The sequence below is a fragment of the Corvus kubaryi genome, unplaced genomic scaffold (genome assembly GCF_017639235.1).
Source record: "Corvus kubaryi isolate FWS band 111438036 unplaced genomic scaffold, C.kubaryi_AGA036_p1.0 66, whole genome shotgun sequence".
Taxonomy (NCBI): Eukaryota; Metazoa; Chordata; class Aves; order Passeriformes; family Corvidae; genus Corvus; species Corvus kubaryi.
The window spans coordinates 21,436,496-21,460,024 of record NW_024582054.1 but is presented as its reverse complement, the minus strand read 5'-3'; the positions used below and the strand labels follow the sequence as shown (position 1 = coordinate 21,460,024).

The 23,529-nt window shown below is 43.1% G+C and overlaps 2 protein-coding genes across 8 annotated transcripts in view; one reads left to right on the top strand and one right to left on the bottom strand.

The window, feature by feature from the left end:
* ASB2 (ankyrin repeat and SOCS box containing 2) overlaps positions 1-18,686 on the top strand; it is a 31,459-nt gene extending 12,773 nt beyond the window's left edge. For 4 of the 7 annotated variants that reach the window (XM_042047680.1, XM_042047684.1, XM_042047685.1 and 1 more), the window contains 7 exons: positions 588-743; positions 2,622-2,867; positions 5,104-5,275; positions 10,003-10,564; positions 14,261-14,414; positions 15,156-15,193; positions 16,207-17,122. In XM_042047680.1, the coding sequence (XP_041903614.1) occupies positions 588-743; positions 2,622-2,867; positions 5,104-5,275; positions 10,003-10,564; positions 14,261-14,414; positions 15,156-15,193; positions 16,207-16,332 (1,454 nt within the window). In that variant the 3' untranslated portion in view covers positions 16,333-17,122. Of the gene's footprint in view, positions 1-587; positions 744-2,621; positions 2,868-5,103; positions 5,276-10,002; positions 10,565-14,260; positions 14,415-15,155; positions 17,123-17,374 lie in introns of those variants that run through there. The other 3 variants (XM_042047683.1, XR_006019344.1, XM_042047682.1) reach the window with 3 other exon arrangements.
* A 568-nt stretch (positions 18,687-19,254) lies between these two features.
* On the bottom strand, positions 19,255-23,420 carry FAM181A (family with sequence similarity 181 member A). The gene is made up of 2 exons (XM_042047687.1): positions 22,956-23,420; positions 19,255-22,637 (listed from the first exon to the last, which is right to left on the bottom strand). The coding sequence occupies exon 2, from the start codon at positions 22,564-22,566 to the stop codon at positions 21,697-21,699; it is 870 nt and encodes a 289-aa protein (XP_041903621.1). The 5' UTR covers positions 22,567-22,637; positions 22,956-23,420; the 3' UTR covers positions 19,255-21,696.
* Positions 23,421-23,529: the final 109 nt, after the last annotated feature.

Below are 23,529 nucleotides of genomic sequence, written 5' to 3'. Positions count from 1 at the left end.
GGCCAAATTAGCAGTATTTTAATCCTGACCTGGGGCTGTGTATGAAGCTTCTTTCCAACCTCCCTGCCTGTATATTAATTTCACCTTCTCTTGGAAAGTAGGTTTCCAGACTGAAGCCTCTAAAAGTTAGAATATTTGGGAGAAAGTGACACGGGTTAGATCCTGCCAAGCCCTGGCTTTCTCATGCTAAGGCCTTGAAGCTGAGCTCTCTACTGTTGTGGGCTGCTTAGCTGCTGTAGCTGACAGGAATAACGCCACTTTCCCCTGGGGGGAGATCCAACCCAGCATCTCTTTGCTGGTGCTTGAAAGCGGTTAATTACTGTAGTTTGTTTTCAAACTGCTGCTGAAGAGCAGTTGCTCAACAACTTTCTGCATCACTAGTGGCCAAAGCTGAACATTTTAATCTAAACTGAAGACAGATTTAGATACTCAGTCTGAGTTAAAGTAACATTATAGTATATTCCTAACTTAGACTGCTTATGGAAAAGGAAAAGAAATAAACAACAAAAACTTAAGCCCTCAAGGATTTAGAAGGGTGATGGTGCATTACATGCCACAATGACTCTGAGCTCACCATTCCTTCACAGCATACCCTGGCACCATCGACCAGCGCACCCTCAATGAGGAGACAGCTCTCTACCTGGCCACCAGCCGGGGCAACCTGGACTGCCTGCTCACCCTGCTGCAGGCTGGGGCTGAGCCCGACATCTCCAACAAGACCAGAGAAACACCACTCTACAAAGGTCAGTAGCTGCTTTTCCAGGGATGCCGAGCTCTTCTGGCACCACCAAGGCAGAACTGCAGGATCACTTGTGATGAGGGGCTAAAAGTCAGTGATTAGCTCCTGTTTTCTACTTCCCTGTGGTAGTCCTCTATCTCCTATGTCTGACCTGCTATGCCATGGCCCTTCTTCTCATCTGCAACACAGAGAGGCACCCTGATGGGTTGCTGAGGGGTGAGATACTCAGTGGGGCCCTAAGCATGGGCTGTCTGCACAATGTCCCAAACTGACAGAAAGCTGGGCAGTGAAGGACTATGTATGCTTTGCTAAACAGTAGGACCTAAGTAGCTGTTAGATGTGCAAGTACAGTAACTGTAGACATGCCAGTGATTCATATACTGTGGGGGTCAGGCCAGGCTGTGTGCTATGGGAGAGTCATAAAACTATAAACAATTCAATGAGGTAGATAAAGTATTTAACACAGACATATTACTTTGCTACTCATTGGAGAGAACACTTTCTTCTTTTAGCAGACTAGCAATACATCCATGATATCACAAACATTCAGAGAAGATGATCTCTAACACATTCATGTCCAACCCCCTTTGCTGTGCCATAACAGTTTTTAGCACTCTAAAACATTAAAAACACATAATACTGGTTAAAACAGCAAGATTTGGATGCATAGCATTAGAGCTGCTTTTAAAATGCTTTTGCTTTAAAATTCTGGTTTTTAGTTGACATGGGAAAAGTTGTTCAGCTGTGCAGTAAACACACAGCAGTAGTAGTGCTCATAGTAATAATAATGACAGCAACAATGATATGAAAACACCCTTTAGCCAGACAAGATCTGTTAGTAAGAACGGGCTAGCCTTGGTGCAGTATCTTCTAGTCTATCCTCAACAACAACAAAAAAAAGAGTTAAAAAACCTGTCATAAAATAATCATCCTTCATATGTAAGCAAATTGAACTCTGCAGAGCTATGGATAGATAATTACAGAAAGGTCTAATTACATAGCTGTTTTCAGTACATATGAGTGTATGTCTCCCCTGTCCTCCTGGGGGAGAACACCATGGAGCTATCACAAGGGAAGAATTGAAACCAAAAGGTGACCTCTGTGAGAAAATGACACTATTATTTCAAAGAAAAAACTAATTGCTATGAAATGTGCTGGCCTCTCTTCTGTACATTATACAACAAATGCTAATTGGGGTTTTTCAATGTAGCTATTCATCCTATGTACCTTTAGGTTGGACTCCCACCACTAAGGTGGGAAGCCTCATGATTTGGGATTCAAAAAACTATGGGACGAATTGGTAGAATAAAAATCAACAAAACTATCAAGAAACTATCTTTAGCTCAGGATGGTCCTGAACTATAAATTTTTTCAGGCTGAGAAAGTGTGACTGACTTACACAACTGTTGGTTTGAGTTTTTTTATTTTCTTGTCTCTATGGAGCTTTATCTGCAGTCCATGGCAAGATAAAGAGTCAGTTTGCACAGAATTTGGAAAGAAAGTGTTCAGGTCACGTGATTTCTGTAACACATTTGTTCTTCATAAATTATTTCCTGCACCTTATCACCTCACTGTATCTCCATGGTTTTCTGTTGGTACACATGTGCTGGGCCGGACTCCCCCCAGTACCGGACTTGGCACAACCCCTGCACAGGACACTTAGCCAGGTCTCAGCTGAAGACTGGCTTCACTGCTACATCCTTTCTGAGTCCCAGACAGCATCACTTGGCAGCAGCCTTGGCCCTCATATACACCTAAAAGGATCTTTGGTCTTACTATGACCTACTTGTATTAAATTGCTTTGGGCTACATGAAACTGATACACAACACCCAGAATATTTTCAAGAGCCTGTCCTAGTCTCTTCCCTTTTTTCCAAAACAGCTTGTGAGCGCAAGAATGCAGAGGCTGCAAGACTCCTGGTGCAGTACAATGCAGATACCAACCATCGTTGCAATCGAGGCTGGACTGCTCTCCATGAAGCTGTCTCCCGAAATGACCTGGAGATTATTGATATCCTTGTGAAAGGGGGTGCCAAGATTGAGTCAGCAAATGCCTACGGAATCACTTCTTTATTTGTGGCAGCTGAGAGTGGGCAATTGGAAGCTTTGAGATACCTTGCAAGATGTGGTGAGTATGGCTTACATGCCTCTATTCATTTAATTCTTAATAATTCAGTTTCCCAGTAATTCTCCCTGACAGTTTTTCTGTCTCTGGAGGCCAGGCCTAGCCTGCAGAGGCACTAGAAGTCTGTTGCTCCTGATGGTGGAACTGGGTAGGGTCTTTCACAGAGCACGAAGTACATGGTTCAGAGGCATGTGCTTCTTCGGCATTCATTCACAGTCACCTACTTTGGGAAGTAATGCAGTGCTGTCTGACTGCCTCTCCTAAGAGCTTTCTAAACCCATATTGCTGCACACATGTCGCCTGAAATCCAGTCAGTCATAAAAGACAGCTGTAGGTGCAATAGATGGCAGAAGTCGAACTTTAGCTAACCCCACTTGGTCATGAACATGCGCAGTGATGGGCAAGGTGAGCTGTTCTCTTCGTAATGTGTCCTCTGAAAACAGATAAAGTACTACTGTAGAGTTGATGGGTTTATATCAAATAGAAGCAGACTTACTCTCCCTATGAGTAAAACATAGAGTGAATTTGAATCTAATTTACACTAAACCTATCTTTTACTGCTCCACTCATGTAAAACAGCTTTACAATAAGCACAATATCACTACTATTCTGAGGCATATTATATTTTCACAATGGACTAATATCTTCACTGTAGGTAAGATTTGGGTCCTGCACTTGCAAAACTAGAGCTTACCAATGATGAAGATAAGAAAAACTTTTGAAAAAATTAATATTATTAAGAAAGATATGAGAGTTGGGAAACAAAAAATGTGTTCTGCTGCCCAGATAATCTTGTCAAGTGAGTTTTGTATGACCAGTTAGTCCATCATGCCGCCTGTGACTTAAGAAACTAAGCCAGAATGTGATTTGTGTTTCAAATTAGATAGATATTAAGATTTCCTTAAAGTCCAATTTTGAGAAAAATACACAAGGAAAAAACCAATAAAACTGTCCAATTGTTTCAAGCCCTGAAAAGCTCTTCTCAGAACCCCAGGAATGATATCATTCATTGTTTACAATGAGCAATTTTCATCATAAAAAGGGTTTCTTTCTCATTAGGAACATAGTCCTGTGTTATGTTTTGTCACTGTAATTCTCCTAATGTTTGCAGCTACAACATCTTCAGAGGCCAAACACAACACAGATGTTTCACCTGAGGGTGAGAGCTCAGGGAAATGTTCTCATTGGCAGGGAGATTTCATGATCAAACAGAAGACTGATTGGTTTCTTCACTGGAGTTTAGAAGCAAAACTCCAGTGAACTATCATTCCCATTTAGGATACACATAGATCAGCCTTCCTGAGAACACCATGTTATGGTATATGACAGTCAAAACCCAGGCTTAAGGGCCTTAAATATCCACAACAGAAAAAATCTAGATTCCAAATTGTTTTTGGCAAAAAAGTATTGTCTCGGTTTTCACTTGCATGTTATTTATTAAGCCAAACACACATTAGAGCTCAAGAAAAAAATTCCTAAATAATTTAGTAGTTTATTGTTAATATTTATCTTCTTTTGTAGTAAAACTTACCATTTGAAGCCCAACTTCAGCCCTCATGAAGCAAAGAGATATGGCCTCAGGTGCTGAGTTTTGAAATGCAATATTCATTGATTAAGGCACACCCCAATAAAACCTGTTTAGAATTGTTGATCAGCACCAAGCAGATGTTATTTTATAGAGTATTATTTTACCCTGGATACATGCTAAAATTAAAAAAGAGTATAAATACTTTACTGTACTTACAGTGTGAATATACAGAGTATAAATGATAAATATAAATAAATATATAGCATAAATAGATATCCATAGAATTTTGGAGACCACCTATTGAGATACTCTAGTCCAAACTCCTTCTCAGGAATAGCATATATACACAGTGTAAACACATAAATATTAATGGCATTACTGCTTTTGAAGGGAAGGCCATGCCCTATAAAGAACAGCCCATTTTAAAATTTTTTTACCTTTGAGCTGCAGCTGAATGGAGTGTGGATTCATGACTGGGACTTAATGGTTGCCACCCATGATAAACTGTCCCTCATAAAATTCCCATCATATTATAAGCCAATGTAAATGTATGATATAAAGGTGTATAACTGACATGACTGTACCACCTCTGATATGACTGTATTCACATTTCATAGCTCCATTGTCATGGAAATAAAAGTGCTCATTCAAAGTATGTTCCTCCCATCTAATTTTAACCTTTTGGTGCTAAAAGGTTTTCTTCCTTCCTAGGTGCTGATATAAATACACAAGCCAGTGATAATGCCTCTGCTCTTTATGAAGCCTGTAAAAATGGACACGTACCTATTGTGGAGTTTCTTTTGTCCCAAGGAGCAGATGCTAACAAAGCCAATAAGGACGGCCTGTTACCTCTTCACATAGCAGCCAAAAAGGGGATTTGCGAGTAAGTTTTAGTTAGCTTCCTGCTTTCATCTTTTAGACAAGAATCCAAAGTCCTTAAAAAAAGGAGAGTATAACGTCCCAGATCTAATTCTGAGCATTGTGAGCAAGGCAGATACCAGCTGAGAAGTGGGCTTTCTGCTTGCAGAGCTCAGGCTAGAAACTATACACCAAAGAGCATTTGGAGGTTGGGATGAGATGGGGTGAGCAGGAATGTGGGGCAAAAGATTCCTGTAATTTTACCAAGACATCACATATTACAGCTAAATAACATCATGTATCTTGGAAGTGGATTAAACTGAAGTTCTTAAAATACCCTTGAATTATAATAGAAAAAGTATTGGTGGGGAGTGTTAGTCCTTAATAGCTTTTGCAGCATAGTTAGCAATCATTTTCCTACATGGGCCCATTGTGGTTCTTCCGCACAAGCAGATGTTGGATTTGTCTCTAGTGTGTTCAGGTTTTAATAACAATAATTCAGTTGCTGACAGCAGGAAGTGGTTAAGTGAATCTCTAGGGCATTAGTGAGACTGTTTCTAGAATATGGTGTCCAGTTCTGTTATCCCTCCTTTCAGAAGCCTTTCAGGAAATTGAAAGGCTTCAGAAAAGTAGGACAAGAATTTCTCATGGTCTAGAAAATATATTTTATTAGTGAGTGATTAAATAACTCTTAATTGTAACAGACCCACTGCTTTCTTTCCGAAGTTAAATGTGTTTGGGATAGAGCTGAGCATATACTTTAAACAGGGAGAAAAGTAAAGAGTGAAAAAAATAAGCAGGAATCGGGTAGAATTCACAGTCCTCTGAAATAAAGGTTTTTCTAGGAAAGCAACAAACTATAGTTTGTGATGAAGAATATCAATTTAGAAGTTGCTGTCTGGGGATGGGATGTTGCACTGTCATGTAAGTAGTAACCTGGGACATTGCAGCATGCTTCTGAGCCTGAACTCTACAACACTTACTTCTGATCCTAGAGCAAGTTTTAGTTCCTGCTTTTAGCCCCTCACTGCTAGAAGAGTGAGTGACCCACAACTAATTTTTCACTGCAGTAACAGATCCCTTTAGTGACTATAGAGGACTCTTCTGACTATCACAGTTTCCATCAAAATACTTCTACAATAGCAAATGAGAGTGTCTGTCCAACTGCAGTGACTGTTTCTGGACAGTACAGCTATCTTTGCAGAGAACTGCTCAAGTGGATTCCTACATATTTCTGAGGAATAAGTTTTTAACATCACTACACCTTCCCATAATGTTTTTCATTCTAGCATTTACATGTGCTTGGGAATGCCAATTAAGCTTCTCAAATCACTTTGAATAGACCTGAGGATATATAATTTTCTGTAGTTGGAGTAGGCCTGATTCCTTGTGCAAGCTGGGTATTCTAGAGGGCAGCTCAGTGTCAACTTATGTAACAGCTTTATACACTTATATCACGTACATGAATACCTTGCACTGACTAACATAAGTATGACTCAAAATTTTCTCCAGGGTTTGAGTTATAAAGTCATTTTCTTGTGCAAGAAACAGAACTCACCTCCAGTCGTTCACTTTCTAAAAAGTTCATCTGAAATTACAGTAAGTTGATCTGAATCCAATTTGTATATAGAGTACGGGCTAGCTCTCTGAATCTTTCCCTCCCCTCAGTAGTCCCACACTCCGCTCTGAAAAGAAATGTACATGGAAACTCCACAACCTGAGTTCACTCCTGGGTTATGAAAGCAAGGGCCTGATTCAGGGCTCATATCTATTATTCCCAACAGCCAGCAGCACAAATGAGAGCAGAATTTAGTTCAAACTCTGCATTCCTTCACTTGTAAAAGACTGAGCACAAATTTTGTGCACAACTGCTGCAAACTAAGTAGAAAAGAAAGACAAAAGAAAAATATATTCTCTTATAAATATTTATCTAAATGACAAAACTTTAGGCCATTTGGCTGATCATTCTTAATTCCTTTGGTATTCAGTAAAATAACACCCTGCACGGTGACCTCTGTATTCCTGCAGATTTAGTACGTAACTCTGCAGGAATTCCACAATTCTACTATTTGCCAGAGCACGAAGGCTCCCTACCATCAAAAAGCCAAGAATGAGGTCCCAGGGCTCAACTGTCAACTCTTGTTGCATGGTGTTCGTTTGTTTTAAATGACACCTTGTCAATACTGACCTGAAATTCATAAGGGTCATCTCATAAGCTGTAGTACAATCACAAGCAGTCACTTAACTCTTTCTCCCTTAGAACTGAGATGCTGAGAAGGGAAGACTTTGTGAAGCATGGGCAGATTTATTAAGTAAATACAAGTCAGTAAACTCTTGGCATGCTCACACTAAGGATGCTCTGCCTCCTCCATATAACCTCTAACAAATAGAAAACACAGAAGCAGGTGTCAGGGATAAGGGGAATCTTGGCACTATTTAAAAACTGTACATGAAGCTCATCATGGGACGTGGTCTGACTTGTCTGGCCTTGGCTGCCTTCACTTGAGTAGCATTCTACCTCTAGAGAAACAGGAAAGGCTCCAAAGGCACCATATTACTGAACTGACCCACTTTGGAGGGTGAGAAAGAGACACAGGTTCAAGTTACACTTGATTAAACTGATAAAAACTTGATGCTTCCTGCTTGTCATACAAAAATAAATGTGGGGTACAGGGACTGTACTGAGTTCTAGGACACTGCAGCATTTGAATGCAGAGCCTCAGTGCAGCACCCCTGCAGTGAGGTTCAGGTTCCCCTTGCAGACAGAAATGATGCTGTGCCTCTTTAACTCAGATGTGAAAAGCTGGCTGAAGCACATATGCTGGAAGGAAAGAACAAAACAGACCCTTAAATCTTCAAAACATTTGATCATGGGATGACTAATGCTGGTACTTGGCGTAGCGTCCTCACAGTGCTCTGTGCCCTTTTTGTTATTAGGCACTTACAGAACATTTGCTGAGGGTGGGAAGTTGCCAGCTCACCAGCACCCAAACCTCCTGCTCCCTGGCAAGTGTCACAGTGCTGGAAAATTAGTGCAACTGCTTGGAGAAAAAAAAGTGCTTAATTTCCCAACATATTTACATAATTTAAAAAGCCTTTTTGTTTAAAAATGAGATGTAGAAGTAACTTGGAGACATCAATAGTCCATCATGTAAATAGGAACATAATCCTGTAAAGTGCTGTGCATCTTCAACCCTTATTTCAGCTCCTGGGAGTGTTGGAGGCTCAGTCTTTCACAGGATCACAAGATCATCACAGACAAACATTTTACTGGCTTAGTTCATTATGTAAATATATGTCTGAGGGCCCAGTGTTGGGACCAGTCATTGCAGTCAAGCTGAAGATATGCAGCATTTTAAAGGAGACACACTACATGGTAGGAAACTGAGCTTTGCATGTTTGTGTGTCACCAGAGCTGTTGACTGCTAGGTAGAGTAGTCTGCATGGGAGGGAAAGAAGAGGAGAGGGTGTGCTTGGCTTCCCGGCTCACACAAGTTCCTATTTAAGATATCCCTCTCTCCACAGACATTACACAGGGAGTGTAGGCAACTCTTGAGACAGCAGGCAAATTCAGGTTGGATGGTCTCTAGGCTCTTTCTGAAAGTAGCTTAAGGTGATTTGTCTATATCTACAGCATCGACCTAGGGCCTTGGCTAAATCACCCAACTTTATGAGCAGGAAATCAAGGTTTAACCTATGGGATTGGCCATGCAGCTCCAAAGAGACCTATGCAGACATAAAAATGATTATGGATTTGCGACTGCAGGGCTCCTGTGCATCATATATTTGAAACTCATATTACAAATTAGAGCAGCTTGATTTACGTTGTTGTGTTTAAGGCCACACCACACTTTCCAATAGCAATCCCTCATTTACTGGGGTTTAGGACTTGCCTGTATATTTTTCTCCCTCTGCTGAAACATGGAAACCAGCCTGGAAAATATTTTCACTTCTTTTTCTCCCTTTTACTAATTGTCTTTTTGGCTCCCCATGATCTGGGATGGACGCTGGTAGCTCCATGGATTTGCCACAGCCAAACGCCACACAGTGAAGGCCTTCAGGACAGGGATCAATGCAGGGTAATAACTGAATTGTAAAATCTAATAGGGAAGGCCTGGGAACCAAACCTGTAGTTTATCCTAGCTCAGTCCTGTAGAGATGGGGTTTCACCCCCATCTGGTGTCAAGCCTATTACTGTGGCTGTGACCCACAGGACCTGCCAGCCTTTGTGTTGGCACCCTTCTCTGCTGAGCAGTAAAGCAAAGCCTGTGAAGGTGGGGAGATACATTCTCTCTGCTGGCACCCCAGGCTGGAGGTGGTGAGCCTTTTCCTTCAGTCCTACCCACAGCATGATGATGAAGGTGCAGAAAATCTGGTAGTTCCTGGCTGGTTGTCTGCCATTTGGGCTGTGGAACCTAAGAGAAGTTACAACAGGGTGGGTGAGTGCCAGCATGTTGTCTCTTCCACTGTAACTGCCCCTGTAGCTGCCATTACATCATAGAAACTGAGTGATAATCTTAAAAAAATGTGTTCTTCCGTGAAAGGGGAAGGTCACACAACTCACATTTTTGGCTAGGTAGTTGCACAGGGAGTTGCTGACAGGTTTGAGGTTTGTGCTCTGTTTTCTCTGAGTTGTTCCTGTGCCTGAGTTAGCGGGCTCTGCCTCACAAGTACAATCATAAAGCTATGATTTGCTGTAGGGTTGTAGATCCCCTAGAGCTCACTGCTGCTCACTGAGTCTTCTCCTGGCAGGATTGTCTCCATGCTGATCCCTGTGACCAGCCGCACCCGTGTCAAGCGTAGTGGCATCAGCCCCCTGCACTTAGCAGCCGAACGTAACAATGACGACATCTTGGAAGAGCTGATAGATGCTGGCTACGAGGTCAACACTGCCCTCTCTGATGAACGGTCCTGCCTTTATGAGGACAGACGCACCACCCCGCTCTATTTTGCTGTTTTTAACAACAATATCTACGCCACAGAGCTGCTGCTGCAAGCTGGAGCCAACCCCAATGTTGACCTCATTAACCCATTACTCATCTCCATCCGCCATGGCTGCCTGAAGACCATGAAACTGCTTCTTGACCATGGAGCAAACATTGATGCCTATATATCAAGTTATCCCACCACATTTCCAGCTACCATCATGTTTTCAATGAAGTACCTTTCCGTGCTGAAGTATCTTCTGGATCTGGGCTGTGATGCAGGTTCCTGCTTTGAGTGTCAGTACGGAAATGGCCCACACCCAGCATTAAATTGCAGGCGGGAAAGACTTAATGATCCTCAGCTGACCAGGGAGCCAACTGTAGTACAGGTAAGCACTGCCTAATCTACCTACAGGACTTCTGAGGACATCTCCTACCAGTGGATTTTGACAACAAGTGTACTTTTTCTTCCACCTTTTTTGTGGGAGAAAATGCCACTCTCCCTACTTTATTTACAGAAAAAAGGCTCAGTATGAGTCTGCAAACATTCCAAGTTTGCGTCCAATGATAGCAGGAACGTAGGCAACAGCCACTGTGGCCATAGCTTGAATGTACAGTGAATTGTAGCCATCCTGGTAGACTTACTGAGAGTTCTACAATGCTCTTTTCCTCTGGACCTGAGGCGCCAGGAGTGAGGCATATTTTCCTGACAAACATATGGATGATAGCATACGGGTGATAGAAACCTTCTTTTTGTAACTTGCCCTCTAGGATTTGGTTTGTCTGATACAGAATGTTAGCCACTGGTTACATTAAAACAGTCTTCACTCTATGAGGGTAAACTAGTGAATGTAAACAACTGCAATTTCTGAGTCTACTGGATAAGCAGTCACGGAAAGAGAGCATAAATTATTACATTAGCTATAGGACTGAATTATATTTGAAGTTTTCACAAGAGATCAGGAGATTTAGGTCCATGATTTCATATTTTCAAAGCCACTTACAGTCTTTAGATACCTGCTTTTTATACATGTATCTTTGCAGTCCTTTCTAAAATGCAGCTGGGCTAAGCTTCCATTGGGCTGGAATTGGACTCTGACTCCCTTAAAGGACTTTGCAGAATCTCGAATTACACTTTTTTTCTGATTTCTGTATGTTCTCTCCTTCCAATGTATCTCAAAACCTAATGCTCCACTCAAAATCTGCTGCCTTTCAACAAGCTACACAAAAACGAAATCTCAGCACGGCAGTCTTTCTATCTTGCAAAGAATCAGGGAAGAAATAAATCAGCTTCTATCTAGTTAAATGTAGCTTTGAGGGATTCAGAAGAATCCCGAAGGTGTGGTTACCAATATATGTTCTTTGGTGGTGGAAAGAATAAAGGAAAACATTAAAAGATCCTAGGAAATCTTGACCTTTTTTTATCAGTCCTGTCTTCCAAAAGACTTTACTCTCCAGTAACATATCTGGGGGAAAAAACCAAAAAGCAAATCTTATAGAGAGAATTTTAAGAGTCCATCACAATAATCTCTTATCCTAAAGAGGGCTTTACCCTCAAGAGTCTTTGTCACAACAAAATTCCTCCAGGATACCATATTTTTTGTCAAAGAAAAGTTTATAAAATATATCATCTCTAGTTCTTAATCTGTGATATGGTAGCACATCGAGTGAACAGAGAGATGGAATTCCAAGACAAGTAGAGAGGGTTTGTCTGTAGCCCTCTACAGTACCCTAGCCACTCAAAACCAGTTCCTTCTGGATCTCACCTGAAACTATTGCCTAAGAAAACATTAGGTCACTCGCAAAGGGTCACTGCCTCAATGGTCACATCACATGAGGTAGAGATAGCAAAAGCTGTGTCAAATTTTATCTGTGCCCAGAGAGAAAGCAGTGAGGACAGATGCACACAGAAAAAAAAGTAATCTCTTCCCTCTAATATTGTTTTTAATTTGCTTTTACTGATAGGGTTTTGGCTAACAAAAGTGAGACTTGTGCGGTAGCTTCTTGATATGTATTTATGATATGGTTTATATTCTGAAATACAGAGGATGTTATGAAACTACAGCCTTCTCCACACAAAGGATGTTCACTTTCTATTTTCTTGTGTAAGATTACGTAAGGATAGTAAATCTGAATAAAGTCTTTATAAAGACTATGAACTACTGTAACTGGATTTGGAAAATGCACAAATATAAATCATCACTGATGCTACTAAATTAAGGTGTCCTGGAGAAAGTGAACACAGAAAAATGATTGCTGACTCCTTCAACATTTCCAGAACTGCTGTTGATCCCGGGAAGGTGGGGACAGCAGTACCATGCTGCCACGAGAGGGCATTCGGGTTTCTGCCGAGAATGCAGGCTCAGAGCCACCTTGTCCCTGAGTCAATCCCACTGCCTGTTGTTGCAGTTTTGCATTATTTTCATTTTGCTGTGCTTATTTCCCTGCAATGTGTTTTGAAACGTGTTTATTCCAGAAGTTGTTTTTGTAAGCTGAGCTTGTGAACAAGGAAGAGAGAAAAAGGCAGGCAAGGGCTCTGGTGGAGACAAAAAGAGAGCAAGTAAGATCCAGTGTTTTATTGCCCTACACGTGTCTTCATTTCAACTCTAATAAAGCAGTTACTGCAAGGAGGTGGTAGTGCAGATGCCCAGTCTGTGCATCCCACGGGTAACTGCAGGGCAGTGACACATGCACTGGAGAGTGACAGCCAGATAGACAAAACTGAACTTCCTATAAGCAGCCCAGGTAGGAAACTGTAGGTTGTCCACTGTGATCCTTCTGACATTACTGTCTCTAGCTGTGCTGGGAAACATTACATGGTGATGTTCAGTGAAAAATAAGAGTCAGAAGAGTCGTAAACACCTCTGTGAATGCTCTCACCTTGAACAAAATAACCTTATTTTCTACAGCTCTATTCTTTACTAAGTGAACTAATATAATTTTTCTTCTGAATAAGAGTATCCACACAAGAGTTGAATGATTTTGAGTAAGGACTCCTGCATGTATAATCAAATTTGATCTAGTTACAGGAGCTTAAACTGAGAGAGCTTTAAGCTGGTGCATTTCCTTTCATGCTTGGTGTGGACTTGGAGGGTGCTTGCAGACAGTGTGAGTGACTAAGTTGATGGATGGTGCTCCAGCCACCATCATTCAATAGGGTTCAGCCATGGGCCTGAGTTCTTATCCACAGAGCATGATTTAATTCCTGTTAAACTTCCTGACTGCTTACATGCAGATTACATCCACAGATATCTTCCTCATATACAGAACTCTAAGAGAGACAGATGAAACTGACTGGTATTATATATATATTTAGATTAAAGTGAGCAGATTTTTTTTAAATGAGACTGCACAAAGTCAGGTCCTTAAGTCTGTTCTTCAGTATCTCCAAGCAACCCTTCATGCAATGGATCTGGGTACTCTGCAGCTTGCACTGGGGACAATAGAAAAGTTGCACAATCCAGGACTGAGTAAGGAACGTGCCCCTCTATAAGGCCCAGGATAGTTCTCACATGAGTGAGTAAAATGGCCTGGGATTCATCTGTGCAGAGATTTCTCCAGGCTTGTTTCTAGTAAGGTATTTGGTCCCCCAAAGCTGCAGATACTAGCAGGTTCACAAGAAGCAGGAGGTGCTGTGCCCTTCTGAACCTCCCTCTTTCCCTAAGATCCCTTTTTGCCCCACAGAGTCCCTCCGAGGAAGGGAAAGGACTCAGCATGCTAGGTCACAGGGCCCTAGACTGCATGGACCTTTCAGCAGCCCCTGACTGGCTTGGGGCAAAGTTCCTCTGCCACTGCATTTCTGTGGAAGTAGGATCTTTGGACTTGTAGACAATTCAACATTATTCCATGTTCCAGAGCTAGGCCTTCACCAGGGATTTGACATCCTGTAATTGCAAAGAGGGGGTTCTACCTCAGCTGGAAAAGAACAGGCTTTAGTTGAAGTTTTCTGAAGGGAAACTGGTGATTGCCCTCACAGCTGGTAGAAGGGAGGTACCGTCATAGCTGTCAGGGCTATTGCAATTGTTGCTGTTTCCACAACAGCATTTATGTCCCACTGATGGTTGTCAATCTGTTTTTCCTTGAAGTTTTGTGAAATGGTGTCTACTCCAGAGATAAGTCGCTGGGCTGGGCCGATCATCGACGTTCTTCTGGATTATGTGGGTAATGTGCAGCTCTGTTCCCGGCTCAAGGAGCACATTGACAGCTATGAGGACTGGGCTGTCATTAAAGAAAAAGCAGGTATGGTCTCCCAGAAGAGAATCTGGCACAAATAGTTCCACTGTTGGATTCAAAACCTCAGTCACCATCTCCTCTTAGTATTCATCCCATAAACTTGAAAGGATTTCCCTGCTGTGACTGACCAGGTATGAGGGTCAGAAATTTCTGGGGTGTCACTGGCTCTGTGGTGTGAAATGCACACCAGCCATAGATCTGACCCACTGGGAACGAGCACTGCAGTGCAGAAAGGCCCATTTGGATGTACCAGGGGTGCAGTCAGATCAGGACAGGTGGGAAGCCCAGCCATCTCCACAGCAGCCTAGCAGGCACCAGTGGCCTTTAAAGCCTTTATTAATATTGCACTCTCCTAATATCCTTTCCCTCAGGAAAAAGTCTTTCATAGATATTATCAGAATCAGTGTTCTGCCACCAAGCTATATTTGGTACCTATTGCAGTTATTTCCAGTGGGAAGGCTGAATACTTTGAAGTGGCTTGTTTAAATCCTCCCAGAAAGCCCATTGCTATGGCTGATATGGGGTACAGCACCCCATCTTCCAGCCCCACTTCCTTCCCCATGTCATGCCTCAGAATAGATGAATCTGCCACCAATCCCAGACACATTATCCCTTCATTACAGAAAAAAAAACCCTTTCTTCATTCTTCCTTTTCCGATTTTCCTGACACTGTCCTGCTTAAGCTGAGCTCAAGTCCCTCAGGTTAAAACCTCTTCTGCTCATGTTTCTGACCCTCCTGTCTTTCAGAAACTCCACGACCTCTTTCCCATCTTTGCCGCATCAAGGTACGGAGCCTGGTTGGAAGAAACCGCATTAAACTCCTTGACACCCTGCCTCTGCCAGACAGACTGATCCGGTACTTACAGCACGATTACTCACAGTGACCCCAAGCACACTGGCTATGCAGCAGCCTCCCAGCGTGGCACCGGGCGTCACCACCGTGGCACAGGTGCACACCAGGGAGGAATTGCTGCTGGCTTGGTCAAGCACCCTCCCGTGACTAATCTAAGAGAAATGTGCCTTTGAAGCATGAGTGAGAAGAAAATGGAGCAGACAGCTAACATAGGAGACTGTTGTTAGGTTTTTCAGGAGAAAAGACATACGATTCACCTCAGACCTTAGTCTGCAAAGAGGAAGAAATGAAAGCCAACACTGACAAATGAGTAGTGCTGAAGCAAGTATCAGTGAGGAACATCCTGAAGCTTAGCATCTTTGCTGTGGTCACAATTCAGAACTTGTCAAGAATTAACATACTTGGGAAAACAGTCACATTACCTTCACTGACTGAGATTTTTATTGTAGTTTCTGTTCTATTGTTAGGATTTCTTCTAAGTGTGTTGGTTGCTAATTCCCTGATATTTTGACATCACCTTGCTAACACTTTTACTTCTTTTTTTGTACCTTTCTTATTGAGTACTTGATTTCTGAATATGCAAATCTCAGAACTCTTTAATAGATTAAGTCCAGAAATGCTGAATCCTTTAAAAGTCAAGAAAAGGTTTATTTAAGGAGGATGGAAGAATTATTTGCACATAGTGAATGCAGTTCATTCTGTATTATATTTGCAATAGGAAGCAAGTGAAATTCTGCTTGAGAGAATTTCCTAGACTGGGGATTTGAAAGCAACCCTGAGCTCTTTTTTTTTTCTGTGTAAATTAGAAGTAGCTGCACTGTAAACAGTAGGTTTATGCTTTCATGAAGCTGGTGTCAGAACAGAACAAAGCCCTAGAGGAGCAGGAACGGAGAGTGATGTGGAGAGGCAACACTGCTGAACCAACTTATTCTCTTCCTCCCCCAGAAGATCTTATCGCTACAAGACCCAGCCTCTCCGACCTCCTTGGACCTCTGTGGCTATAACAATACCATGATTGAAAGTAAGAGAAATTATTTCAAAATTATGGAAGTCAAACTTCAAAATTTATGAAAATGAATACCCAGACTTAGGTTTCCAAATCCTTGCTCATGCGCCTAACAATGCCAAGTTGCTTGCACCAGGTGTCGTTCCACTTAAACCAGGGGGATCATATTCAGTATCAGATATTACTGAGGCAGAATATAAATCTCAGAATTTAGCCCTGAATATTCTGACTCTGGAAGTTTGAAGTATCTGTTAGCTTCCTTTGACAGTGATGAAAGTTATTATCTCTGTTTCTTTGAAAATTAGGTCACCTATTTACAGCTCAGATCCACAACTGATTTATGGCAGCTTAACAAGTCACCATCTATCTGCTGAACCACTATAATTGTCCGTGAAATTCTTTTATTGAAGTTTTTAACACGTCACATTCCCTCACAGCTGGGGAGGCCAAGGAACCCATGAACAGTTATTGGCAGTGACTACAGCTCACTTGACAGGTGTGACTTGCTGAACTGCTTTGATGAGTGCTTTGTTCCTCACTAGGCACCTAAGAAAGTATGGAAGAAACTAAACTTGGAACTACATCTTTGCAGATCTTATGCTAGAAGTATCTCCTTGCCTTAGGTGACAGAGGAGCTGTGCACCATGGTCTGCTTGGAGTCCCCACCAAAGACCTTACAAATCTGGTTTTGTTTGTTGGTCTGCATACCATCCATGGAATATGATAGAAATGTAAGTAGGGAAAATACATTGCACTGAGTTTTATTTGTGTGGAGTTTTATACCTTAACACAGGACTAAAGTGTGTTGCACAAATACAAGTAATACAATCTGTCTGGGCACACAGACTGTGATGACTTTGTGTGAAATGTGTTCATCACTTGTGGGACAGGATGGGAGCAGAAAAAGGATTGGTTACAGGATTGCTTACTCTGTCCACTGCTGTCCCCTTTATAAATGCAAAAATTGAAAAACCACAGTTTCAGTTCACACTGAACACTGATCTTCTTGTAAAGCTTTGGAAAGTCAGGTGAGATTCCTCCACTGTTGAAGTCATCCAGTAACTTCCTTTACTGCCAGTTTAAGATCTACTCCCTTGTCTCCTGCAGTGTGAACAGGGAATTGGTTCAGGTTAGAAGAACACTGGATGGAGAGAAAAGGATGGGGAGCAAGAAATCGCTATATCAGCTCTGCCAGTGAAGGCCCTGTATTGGTAAGCAGCACCTGGAGAGATTGAAAATCACCATGGAGTTCATGCATCTCTCACTTTCTGGGGCTGAACAACGAAGCTCTGGGTCTTACATTGATGTAAGTCAGAAGTCCTTGAAATCAAATAAGTGTAACAAAGCAGAGTTGTAGAGGGTGATGGACAGAGCTTCCACAGAGTCTCCACTGAAGTGGAGACCACTTCAGTGTTTGTTTGGTGTGCAGTGGCAGCCCTGGCAGGTAGAAGGATTCATGATCACCAAGTACGCATATAATTCCAGAAGTGGGATTTCATAAGCTATCCCAAACTTGGAATTTCCCCTGAGACAACATTCTTGTGTCCACAAAAGTCTGGCAAGTAGCAATTTCTTCTTATGTCCTTGGAGAAGCTGAAACTGGGTTTGAATGGGACAAATATGGAAAGCCCATTTCTCCTTTCAACCAAGAGAGCTTCATTTCTATTGGGAGACCCATGTCCTGATTGCTGTCAACCATCTGTCCTGAGCAGGAGTCACTGAGCCAGAGAGCACTGATCTGATGGGAACATAACACAGCTGTGGGAAGGATAAGTGCATGTTGTGCACAGAAACTGAGCTGAGAAGAGTGTACCTGTTAAAGGGGGAATCTGGTAATTACAATGTTATTAAGTCCTTTCTGCTTGATCTTTAAAGCCAACCTTCACACAGTTTACTTTTATTTGCACTGAAATGGAGCCCACTAGCTGTCCACTCCTGTCACTGACATACTATTTTGTGCACAATACTGAATCTGCACCAATTCAATGTGCCTTTAATGCATCTATCTAGAAGTTACTGTGAAAAGAAAAATACTCCAAAACCCAGGCAAGGCAGGCTTTGTAAGCAGATCAGTAATTCTAGCGCAAGGTGAAATGGCTTCTTTTGCTGAGTGTGATAGATAGACTCCTTCAGAGACGATGACTTTATGTGAAATGTTCTAGGAATATTTCATGACCAGGTTACTGTACTTTTTTTACTGCAACATGTGCAATTCACTTGATGTTCGTGTGCACTTTTTTGATTTTTTTATTTCATTTTGTATGAAAGTTTTTTCATTTACCTCTCCCTTCCCATTATTTATAAAAGTTATTGTGTTTTTAAAAGTTTAAATCTGCATTGTTCTAGTAAATAGCAGCTCTCAAATGTTATGCTTCCATCTTTCAAACAAAGTATGAATAAACAAGTAGATTCTGAAGGACTATCAGCTGTCCTGAATAGCAACATCAAACATTGACCAGCCAAACACAAAAATATCCAGGAAAATTCTGAATCAAACCAAGCTTGAACAATTAATAATTCTGATGTTAATCTCAGGGATGAGAGAATAGTGAGTATTGCTAGAGAGGAGACAGAGTTGCTATTATTTGCAAACCTTTTGGAAAGTCTCACACATCCCCATTCAGGGATTTTGAATATACTTAACAATTGTCTTCTGTTCGTTTGTGTTTTACTTCACTGCTGCTCCAGTTCAAAGCCCCAGCAAGGGCCACTGCCTGCCTAAGGCTGGGGAGGGGGAGCTTCCATGTCACAAAAGATTTTGAAAAAGTAACATTACTTTACATCTGAGTGTAGGAGCATAAATATTTGAGTCAGGTCATTTAGAATGGTCTGTTTCAATCCTTCATCATAACTTTAAAACACACTATTCTACTACATGGAAAATGTGCAGCAATATACATTCAAATAAGAAAGACTTTAAAAGACGGAAAAAAAGAAAACTAGGAATTTAATATTCAAAAGATAGAAACTTGGTTTTAATTCTCTTCTTTCTCTGGACTTCTTCAGAAATAAAATTTATACAGAGGCTATCCACTTTGCCAAGTATTTTAATTTTTATAGAAATACTTACTCTGGTGTGATCCACAGCACTTTGAAAATTCCCTTCTGAAATCAAGGAGGAACACTTGAGCACAGCAACCACTGCAATACCACTAATTCATTCCAAGACGTGGTCTAGCCACCCAGATGGAAATCCAGACCAATACCAAGGAGGCCACTCTGCGTTGATAGTACTGAGACAGAGTTCAGCATCTGGCTGCATCTGGATTACAGCAGTGACACAGAGCTACTGATGTGAGAAAAGTCCCCCATTTCCATGTAAAAAAACTTCCTTGCCTACAGGTCTGTAAATTAAAAGCCCTTGTTCTCCTACCTTTAACGTCAATGGCTCTGGTTTCTGTTATTCTTCTTTTGGAGAGGGACAGAGTTTCCTCATGGATTTTTTCCAAAAAAAGGGAAAGGCGTCTAAGTATGTTCCTATCTTCATTTCTGGATCAAGAGCTAACCTGACATCTTTAACCCCTAGATTAGCTCTTTAGCACCTCACACCTTGCACGTAGTTGCAGGTATGTGCTACCAAAGATATTTCCTGCTCTCTGTCCTATAGGTATAGTCTGTACTGGCTTGATACATACATTAAGTGCGTATAGCAGGGTGAAAGCAATGAAAGCCATCTGCACTTCTACTTCTGACTTGCACTCCTAACACCTTACAGACATTATTTCCATAAAAGTGAACACTGGTGGGATGTGTGAGGTTTGGAGAAAGAGCAAACCACTTGTAGCCTGGGAGTAGAATCACAGAATATTCTAAGTTGGAAGGCACCCACAAGGATCATCAAGTCCAAGTCTTAAGTGAATCCAGTACAGGGATCAAATCCACAACCTTGGCATTATCAGCACCAGACTCTAACCAAATGATCTAATCCCAGTGGCAGTTCATATCCTAATAAAAGGTGCAACCTGGTTATATAATACCAAGGCCATTAGAAGATACAAAATGATACTCTACAATTGCTTCAGATTATAACCTTTTTAATGACTGCAATGCACTCAAATGAAGTGTTTTCTGGTTTTGCCTTGAAGAAGTATCAGGAGTCATAGAGAGCTATGCTAGTCAGAGACCAAATCAATCAAGGCCACTTTTTATCGAATGCTGGGAGAAGTCCCCATTAGCTTCAGCAACAGCAGGTTCAGGCCCTGGGAGATCACAGGTGTCCATTCTCTGGCCCTTTTTCCTCCCAAAATATACTTCTCTTGACTTCAGTGATTTACTCCAGTATAACCAAATGGATACATACACCTGCAATATTAAACCTCTCACATTCCATGTTCTGTGTCTTAATACCACTTTCTCCATGGGTTTAAGAGAAACCTAACTTAAAAACACTTCCTATTAAATTCTCCAATGACAATTTGTTAAAAAAAATAGGAAAATACTAGGCAAAACATTCACAGACAGGTCTTGTGATAACATCTTAAAATCAGCCAAAATAAAAGATGTCTCTCAGCCAGAAATCACGGCAGTCTATTCTTTACTTTTTTCTTCCATCGCACCTAACGGTTTTGTATTAAACTAATACAATTCCTCATTTATTCTGTTGATGCAGAGCAATTCCTGATGTGAAAATTCATCCCACTTCCATTTGCACCAGCTTAGCACTAGCTAATATCCTAGCCCCAGAAGAATTACTTCTGATTTATATCAGTCTGAATAGGCAGAGATTTCAGCCCTCATATCTCCCCACCAGTTGCAAATCAAACCTGTGCCTACCCAGTGGGGAAACACTAAACAGACTGCATTTGCAGAATCACCAAAATAAAATTACCTCCTTTCTTTCCTTATTTTTTTCTTTTAATTCTCTCAGTATTTACATACAACAAGAGCTTAAATCAATCACAAGTGGTTTCTATCTCAAATACCATCCTTCCAGTCTCTTGCATGCAAAACGAAATGACCTGAATATCTTGACTTCTCTGGAATTACTTTTAAGTACAAAACCCCTTTGAATGCATTTAATTCATTCCATTTCACTGCTGCTGCCTCAAGGCAGCCCCAGAAAGATGTTCCCACGTGGAGAAGGTCTCCTAGGTGTTACAAGTGCGGCTATGAACGGCCCGCAGCCCCGCTCGCCGCGGCTCAGACAATGCCCCTCGATGAGAGACCTGGTGTGCCTCATGCTCCATGCCACCGGCTTCGCAAGGTTTATTCCCGATTTACCCCCGTGTACTGAGAGGAGAGTGCAGCCCAAGTACCTTCCCAGCAGTTACTAATTCCCTCCAGCCCGCCCACAAGGCAGACGGGTGTGAGCGCCGGCCTCCTTCTCCTGCCGCTCCGCGCTGCCAGCAGCTCATGCCCGGAGGCTGACCGGGCCTTTCAAATCCCCCTCAGGAGCTGTCGTGTTGGGCATGACTCCGACACCCGCCCCGCTAAAGATAGCCGAAAACATTGAAGATGGGTGGGGGGATGGCGGGCTTGGTGGGGATGGGTTTCAGAACCATGGGCCTGTAGAGTTTCTGCCCCGGGCCATCGGCCTCCTTGCAGAAATGCGGCACCTCCGCCGGCAGCGCGGCCGCACTCTTCCTCCACAGCCCCAGCCCCGGGAAGGGCGACGGGGGCAGCGCGCCCGGGGGCTGGTACACGCCTGGGCCGGGGCAGGGAAAGGGGCAGCAGGTCCAAGCACCCACCCGGCCTGAGAGGGCCCCGGCAGGGTCCTTCTCCCCGGCATGTGGCGCAGGGTCAGGAGGGCTCTCCTGGCCAGCAGCATCTGGGCTCCTTTTGCTTTTCTTCCCCTCATAGGGAGGAGGGTCTCTGGGGGCTTGGAACCCCTCAGGGCTGGCAGGAAAAGCCCTGCCCGTCAGGCTCTGGGCCGGCCGTGGCTCTTCCCAGAAGGAGGCGGGGAGCTGGCGCTTCCTCATGGGCACCTGGTCAGGTCGGGCAGCCTCGGGTTTTTGTTCCTGCAAAACCCGTTCCCCGGTGAGGTTCTCCTCTGCCTCGGCTGTCTGCATCACCTTTTCGGCGGCAGCCCCACCGTGGGGGCCGGAGTCTGGTGCCTCGGGCTGGGGGCCGCGGGCCCGGTCCTCTGCCCCCCTGCGCCAGCCGCACTCAGGGGGTTTGCTGGGGTGACATCGTGGGATTCGTGAGTACTTCTGAGAAAACCGCTTGAGCTGCTTCTGCAAGTATTTTCTGTGGTCAACTGACCGGCGACAAGGAGCTGATTTATCCAGAGCCGCTTTGATGTCGCTCGAAGCCAGGTTAACGAAGTTCAGTAGAGTTTTTACCTCGCTGTCTGATGCCATCTCACTGAATGCACTGTGCAGAGTTTCCCATTAAAAGTTTATAATCCTTCTTCGGACAAACTTTGGCAAACCTGCGAAACATGACGGGCAGATTTTTGAGCAAGAAGCTTTGGTTCAAATAGCACTAACCAAATGGAGGGAGAGTAGGGAGACATGTCAAACTTCTCAGGCGCGCCAACAAGTCGTTCGTCAGCTCGCTTCCATGCAGGGAAACTCCCGTCGGAGCGGACGCGTGCCCGCAGCCCACCGCCCCGCACTGCTGCCCCAGCACACACCGGCACGGGGACCGGCTCACAAGTGCCAGCAGCTCAGCGCCTAATCTTGTTAGAGAGCACTTAGGTGGACAGCAGTCGGGGTGGGCCGCCCTGTAAGCAAGCACGGACACTCACCCGGCGCGCGGCAGCTTTTCTCACCGGTGCTGGCGGCTGCGTCGCTGCAGAGGAGAGCCCCTTCCCCGCTAATCTCGTTAGGCAGGTTACACACCGCCAACCTCGGTGGAGGCAGCCAGGGCCCGCCAGTGTTTGGATGCAGTTTAGCAAGCACTTGAGCAAGCTGAATGAATATCGACTCCAGCGAGTTCGGGGCTCTCCCAGGCCAATCAGAAGCCACTTTGCCAAATACAAAGCATCCCAATCAGGCATCAGCCTCCCCTCCTTGCATTCTTTGCCATCACAAATTGTCTCCATGGGGACAGCCGCAGAAAGACAGCTAATAAATACAATCATTTCCCCATGATTTCTACCATTCTCCCTATCCCCTTCACCTCGATGGAAACCTTTCATTTAAAAATTACACAATCTGAAGCAAAAATGCTGAAGATGAGTTAAGAAAGTTTAGACACCCTTTTCTCTGCATTCTCCAAAGCTGTCTGGGGACTGATACTAAACATGCTTCATTGGCACAGGACAATATAATACGGGGGACTGGACTAGCCTACTTCTAAGCGTTCCCCACCAGAGCTTT